The sequence below is a fragment of the Trichoplusia ni genome, chromosome 1 (assembly GCF_003590095.1).
Source record: "Trichoplusia ni isolate ovarian cell line Hi5 chromosome 1, tn1, whole genome shotgun sequence".
NCBI lineage: Eukaryota > Metazoa > Arthropoda > Insecta > Lepidoptera > Noctuidae > Trichoplusia > Trichoplusia ni.
Genome location: NC_039478.1, coordinates 21,321,850 through 21,329,246, shown reverse-complemented (window position 1 = coordinate 21,329,246; position 7,397 = coordinate 21,321,850). Strand labels below are relative to the sequence as shown.

Below are 7,397 nucleotides of genomic sequence, written 5' to 3'. Positions count from 1 at the left end.
CAGTTCAATTTAATCCTTTCAAATGAACGGCAAATAATTTGAAGATTTATTTTCTGCTTACCGAAACTTTGTGGAAATAATCGTTGGGGACAGATGCTGACTGTTTCTAAATTCTCGATTAGTTTAATTTGATTTTATTGTTTTGGACAATAAATATTTGGAGCAGAAGGTTTTCTTTTTATGTTCCTATTAAAGCCAGACGTGGATTGTTGTTAAATTTAAGTATTTTCATGATAAATAGTGATATTTTATACGTGCTTCAAGTTAGATAAAATTATGAAGTAGTATGTATGTTATATTTAATTTTTCAAACAAATTTTAATTCTTTAACTTATAGTTTTTTTTAAACTAATATATCAGTTTTATCCCCCTAATAAATATTTCTTGAATATCAATTTCCAGATAGCATCTTTTACAACTAGAAGATTTACCTCGTGGACTGGGTTCGAGATAGAGGATCGTGGAAGGGGCCTTATTATTAGAGGCTTTGCCAAGCAGTAGGATACATGAGACTAGATAAAAAAAAAGATTAAGACAGTAACTTTTTTTATTTGATCAAGAAACCAAAACACCGAAAAAAAAGTAACAATCTCTCACAAATAATCTCAAACATTATCCACTAGGATGCTCAAGAAACCTAATATAAGGGAACTGGATTTAATCAAAGGTCGAATGCAAAATAGCCTAATATACTTTGGGCAACGAAAATGTCTTTCAAAGGGCACATCGGATAACCAACTTACTCTTTGTATGGACCTCGGGTGACTCACAAAAGCACAGCTAACAAGGTCGTCTTTGACAGAAAACTAACTTTAGCCTAGCTTAGCATCCCGATTTTGCTCGCTTGGATCTCGTTTTTTAGTCAATGGGGAACAAACAATACGTCCTCATAATTTTGATATTTGTAATTAAGTAAACAAAAAATAAAATCTTTACTATTTGATAAATATTAACTTGATCTTAGCTAGACACGCTACCGACTGTCTAGATTGACAAATTACAAAATTCCCTAAAGAAATAACATCATTATCCGAAGCTAGCCGATAGTCAGTTTTAATTTTAAAATATTTGTAATTTTATTATCTGAAGTTCCATATTATGATATACTCATAACATCCCTGATCGTCACTTAACACTGCTGCCAAAGCTCATGATTAAGAATTCCAAATTATCATCGTATTGTGAAATACGGGTAAGCAAATAATTTGAAAATTAATCACTATAAAATGATAATAAACGACCATCACAAGTTTACTAATAAAATTATCTGAACAAGGTAATGAAATATGATTATTGAAAGTCTAATTATATTTTCTCCTATGTATATAATATGTCATGTACTTATAATACTACCTACCTTATCTTTAAATAAGTACTTCCTGGAAAAAGAGATTAATTATTAGAAGTAGAGAATGTAATGGAACGCACATTTTATATCCTCATTATATTCACGTTATTAAAATTCCTATCTTTTCCGAAATCATTAAGTTACAGATATTGTATGATATAATGTTACCAACAAACATATTTTTATTATCATTAAATACCTGTTGGATACCAACGGAAAAAAAACATTAATGATTAGCAAAATTAAAAGTGCAAATAATAAAAGTTTCTTAGTAAGTATCCTACCTTTAGCAATAATTAGTTATCTCCAGAATTTGCACTTAAGATGGTTTTCCATGCTTGTTCCTTAATAGAACGGGGGTGGCAACGTCTCGTGATTAAAGCCCTCAACAAGGCCTCCACATGCTGAACCTGTGTCCCCGTGCACGGCTATAAAAGGAACCGTGTCTATTCCCAAGAAGTTTGGACGTGAATGAAGAGAGATAAGTGGAGGCCCATATAGTAAGTGAATGACCACCATCTATAATGATATGAGTATGTTGTATCTGTATGTGTCTTGTTTTTTGTTATAGCTGGACCCATATCGATCGTTCAAAATGACTTATTATAGAAAACTATTGCTACGTTACTGCATATAAACGAATATTTATAAAACCTGAGCTTGTTGTGAAGTTATCGGCACATTTAACGACTTAAATTTTAAATTGGTCTTGTCAGTTTATGTACACATATGTTAAAATATTTCCTCATAAAATTTTCAGTACTTGACTCAGTAAAATAAAATGTTACAACGACGATTGTTAAAATTCTAGTGGTTTCGGCTTTAATAATGAAGCAGTGCTTGGTTTGATCTTAAAATGACCAAGTCCATCTTAAGTTTGAACACAAGTCAAGAGCTACAAGGATAATGGCTAGATGTAGTGGTAATAAACTTATAAGACATATAAAACATTGTGCAATGGCTTGCCATTACAATGCAGTAAAACTCTCTTTTAAACTTTAGTTTGTCTTAACTAAATCATGTTTTATTACTGCACGGATAGCCGAGTGGTTCAGGTCACCAAGCCAAACCCGTGCGCGATGTGTCTCAGTTTTGATCCTGGCGTAGAGTAAACGTTTGTGTGATTGTGTGATCAACGATCTTCTTTCACACACCGGGAGTCTTTGTGCATGTGACTTGGATGTTTGTGAAACCGGGATATTATTTACTTTACTAAATTGAATGTTTTTAAATATAGCTAAATGAATAGGTATTTCTCGGAATTTTTTTTTAATATCTTTCATCCTCACGATAGTTATTTTTTTATGAGATACTGATATAAGTATACTTACATTGAAATCAACCGATAGGCAGATATTAACTTAAATTCGAAATAATAAAATTACTTGTACATATGTATGTTGATCTATAATTGATTGTGACAACAGCATCTGGCAGTCTTACAAAAACTCAAATACGGAAATCGTAAAAAATACGTAATTATCAATTACCTAAGTCACTCATCAGTATAATTCTTCCATGTACGGCTATAAAATAATAGAAAAATGCAAATCCGGTATGCACTACGCAAGCGTATTCTAAGAAAATTTACGCATTAAGATAAACATGATATGTTAAACTGCAGGACAACAATGTACAATAGTCGCATTGGCAATGTGATTATTTCCTGCGTTAGGATCGAACCTGTACCTCATGCATACAAGTATACGTAGAACCAATAGACCACCACGACAGTGAAATAAAATTATCGCTACAATAAAATTGGAATATTTTTTAAATGTATGCCCAGTTTGATACCTTAAGTCAATATAAAGCATCTATCTATTAATAATTTAATGATTCTGCGTTTTAAAATCTAAAAATATCGAAATGAGTATCTTAATTAGTTTCTTCAAAAATTAATACCTACGTCATGACAATTAATTTGAATCAATTCTTAAAACCATATGGAAATACCGTTTAAATAATAACGCTGCACTATGCGTCATATAAAATCTTATACGCCATCCTGCTCGCACTTATACTTATCTCTATCTCCCATCTCTTTCTATTTTAACTTGTATTAATTTATATATAACCAGATACTTGTGGGCTGTGTTTATTAATGCGTTTACGTTTGTTGTGTTAAGACAGAAGTTTGTGTTAATAGGTTTCAATTAAACGTTGAATATTCTGGTTTTAGTGTTAATTGACTTCAAAATAGTTTCTTAAGGTAAGTTAATATTGACAATGGTGATAAAATTAACTGCTACTTATTGATTTAAGTGCCATTTATATATTGAATATTAAAATGTGTTCCGCACTTCGGAACAACAACTTAAAAAATGATTTAATGAAAATGACACTTCCCGTGTTACAAAGGCTTGTCCCAGAGAACTAATATTAATTATCATTCAACGAATTCTTTGATGCATCGCTCTAAATTTATGCTTTGTTTTTATGTTTACTTTTTACAAATTAAAGTGATAGCGTTTCATACTATATATGGCGATAGTAGAAATTATTTAGGTACTACCTTTGATTATAATAGTCTCATAATATAAATGCCATGTTTTTATGTTTTAAAATCGAATTCTAAAAATTTGCTAAACATTGTGACTGTTCTTGATAATCCGTTTTAATAACATTTTGTCATATGTTGTGACATGTGAATCAGATATATTATGTTAAGATATAAACATTACAATATACCTACGCTTTGTGTCATATCTTGCGGTCAGGCCTATAAAATTGCATAGACCTATAAAAAAACAATTAACAAAAGTTTAAACAAATTTAACCTTGAATAAAATCATTTATTCGTTGTTGTTTCATTTAAAATCGTTGTTATTTAGATTGTAAGCCATATTGTTTAAGTTAAGGTTGACTTATTTATTTTTTGTTAAAGTACATTGAACCCTGATGCTCGACTATTAGGCGACATCTATTTTTACATGATTAACCGAAACAATCATAAATTTGGCGTGACTTAACAGATTTGGATCGATGAACAAAATGTTGTGCAGAAGCGTTTTTTTGTTGTTTGAATTATCTATTTATTTCGCTTAATAAAGTAATTTAATATATTTATTTAATTTCTATTTATTTGGGTGTGTAAAATAAATAGCTAGACAATTCAACATCAAACCTAGCATAGATTAAAAAAAAACCGGTCAAGTGCGAGTCGGACTCACCACACTGAGGGCCCCGTACAAAGAGGATAAAGAAAAAAAATGTGACCCACCAAAATTCTGATCGTTTCATAACGTTGCTTAACCTTGATTGTGATTTTATTTAAACACCATAATATGTATATAATTTGCCTTTGCCTAGTACAATCCCTACCAAAACATGCAAGTCAAAACGTTTTTTTGCTTTCAGATTTTCCTTAACCATTGTTAATACTTTTTATCGATGACTGTGCTATTCGCCTTTGAATTCTAGTTAATATATATACCTAACTATAGGTTAACGAATCTAGTTTATTAGTTTGTGTTATCGTTATATCAAGACCACAGAGGTCAGGTTAGCTATCAGTCCCCTACTTGAATCACTTGAAGTGAAATTTCGCTGTCGTAAATGCGAGACGCCACTATTAGGTTTGTATATCCCTATCTCACTCCCACAATGACAATAGTCGTGATTAAAGTATCATAGTAAAGGTTCCGTTTTGTGTCATACTTGCGGTTAACGAATGTTAGTGAATGTTATAGGTACCTATTTTAATAAGATTGTTGTGGTGGTTATTTTTGTATGTCGATTGTGGTTTCGTTGATAAATAATTGAGGTTTTTATATTTATATTTATAATAGTTTTTCGCCCGCGGCTTCGCCCGCGTCGAGGGCGGTTATATCGCGTTTCCAAGAGAACTCTTCAAAAATCCGGGATAAAAACTATCCTATGTTCTTTCTCAAGGTCAGCTCTATCTCTGTACCAAATTTCATTAAAATTCGTTCTGTGGTTTAGACGTGAAAGACAGACAGAGTTACTTTCGCATTTATAATATTAGTAGGGATTGTATAAATAAACAAGTGTTTTGTCGGTGAAATAACAAAATGTCACGACACTAATTATTGATAAAGCGTTGGGTTAACGTTAAACTTCACTTTGATAGAAGGCAGACGTTTAATAACGGAATCAGGTCAGATTTGTTACAGAATTTAGTATAAAAAAAATAAAAAATAATTACAAACTTAAAACCTATAATAGTATCTACAGATGCTTACTGAGCCGTCATCACTCAAACGCATTCAAACCTCATTTGCAATCGGTCGAGCAGTTTAGGAGTATTTCGGTGTCATACACACGTACAATCGAATTATTTACCTAGATACTTAGATAAAGATTAAGAGTACCAAATTTAGAAAAAAATGATTAATTTTCTTGTCATTCTATTTTTCCAGTACATCAAAATGAAGTCTATCATGGTATTGTCAATGGTGATCGTCAGCTGCTTAGCTCAGAGGTCACCGTATGCTGGACGGGGTCCCATCGGATTCCCGCCTCTGGAGACCACTACTGCTGATCCTTTGGCTAACAGGTAACTTGTTCCTTCAAAATTTATAGACTTTTATGTGGAAAAAACACATTTTTATTCAGTTATTTGATAAAAAATTACATGATACAATTTCCAACAAGGTTATTCATTAGTTGATAAAATATTAGGAGGGTCTGGAGGGTTTCAATTATTCCATGACAGTCAATATAACGGCATGGATAGAGTGGTTACCATACCAAACCCAATGTGCGCACGTGCGTGCGTGCAGTTCGACCAGCGCTTACAATCATCTGTTTCCACGAAAGCTTGTCCTGAGTACGGTATTCCCGAGTATCTTGGATGGATTTGCTTCAAACTCATTTTTCACTTTTACCATTTGAATGCCAGAAGAATGAGAATGCTAATACCAGAAGAATATAAAATGTACAAGACAAGGATGGTGAACTCATTTATTTTGTTTTAACATGTTCCATAAATTAACAGAATGAAAAAAGACTTCTAGCACGCCCTCAATATATTTCTTCAACTCGTTCCAGGTTTGGAGACAGCGCAGACAGTACAACCATCAGCCTGCCAATAGAAGCACTTGGTGACATTGAGCTGGTGAAGAGATTAAGCCTCCTGCCTCTAGACAACCAACCCTTCTGGCTCATCAATTGGAGAGCCTTGGAAGCCAATAGAAGAAACCCTCAGACGTACCCTGTTCGACCAAATAGTTTTATCGAACCTGCTAATTAAATGATTGTTTTTTTAATATAACGTAGCAGGATTAGAAATGTTAGAACTAAATTTGTTTGTGGCCTAGATTATCATTTTATCTCGCGTGGTTGAAAATTGTCAAAGGATTGTGAGCGGTAATAATATAGTGCATGCAGGATGACTCATATTTTTTGTACAAATTATAAAAATTGACAAACTGTAAGAATTGTCATCAGAAGGCTAGTAAGGAAACTTGCAACTAGAAAAGTATCTTTCCCGTGTTTGAAATACAAGTGGAAATTGTGATAAAAATTCTATATTTAAAAGAAATACTTGCCGAATTTCATTTGATTGTAAGAATAAAAAATATTGTTTTTAAAGTTTAAAAAACTAAAAAGGTACAAGTGGAAATCAACCAATTGTGATATATTTTAAATTTTAAATGTTGTATAATATTGAGGAATACATTATTTTTAATACTTAATCGATTTGAATTGTGATATATCTGTGTACTGTGTTATCTATGGAATGTTTTTAGTAGATAATCGAATAGTAAAAATACTCATAAATTATTGATTAATATTAAAGTAAAATTAAAAAAAAAACCAAAAGCAATCATGAAAAACGTTTGTAGCGTTTTGCCTATCGGAGTAAGTATTATTAAAATTTAGAAAAGAAGTAGTTTAATTAATAAAACATCTTATCATTTTTTTATCATTACTGCACGAATGCCGATTAGCCGAGTGGTTGGACCATGCCAAGCTCACTGATCGTCGTGTCGCGGGTTCGATCCCCACTTAGGATAAGACTTTGTGTGCTTGTCCTGAGCCTTTGCGCATTTTTTTAGTAAGAAAGTAAAAAAAAATCAAGTTC

The 7,397-nt window shown here is 32.1% G+C and overlaps 1 protein-coding gene across 2 annotated transcripts; it reads left to right on the top strand.

The window, feature by feature from the left end:
• The first annotated feature begins 3,438 nt into the window (after positions 1-3,438).
• LOC113497561 lies at positions 3,439-6,863 on the top strand. Of its 2 annotated transcripts, XM_026877267.1 has the most exons (3): positions 3,439-3,560; positions 5,731-5,867; positions 6,362-6,863. In XM_026877267.1, the coding sequence occupies exons 2-3, from the start codon at positions 5,740-5,742 to the stop codon at positions 6,561-6,563; spliced, it is 330 nt and encodes a 109-aa protein (XP_026733068.1). In that variant the 5' UTR covers positions 3,439-3,560; positions 5,731-5,739; the 3' UTR covers positions 6,564-6,863. The 2 variants fall into 2 exon arrangements, with proteins under 2 accessions (XP_026733068.1, XP_026732987.1); XM_026877186.1 differs by lacking the exon at positions 3,439-3,560 and having other exon boundaries at positions 5,581-5,867.
• Positions 6,864-7,397: the final 534 nt, after the last annotated feature.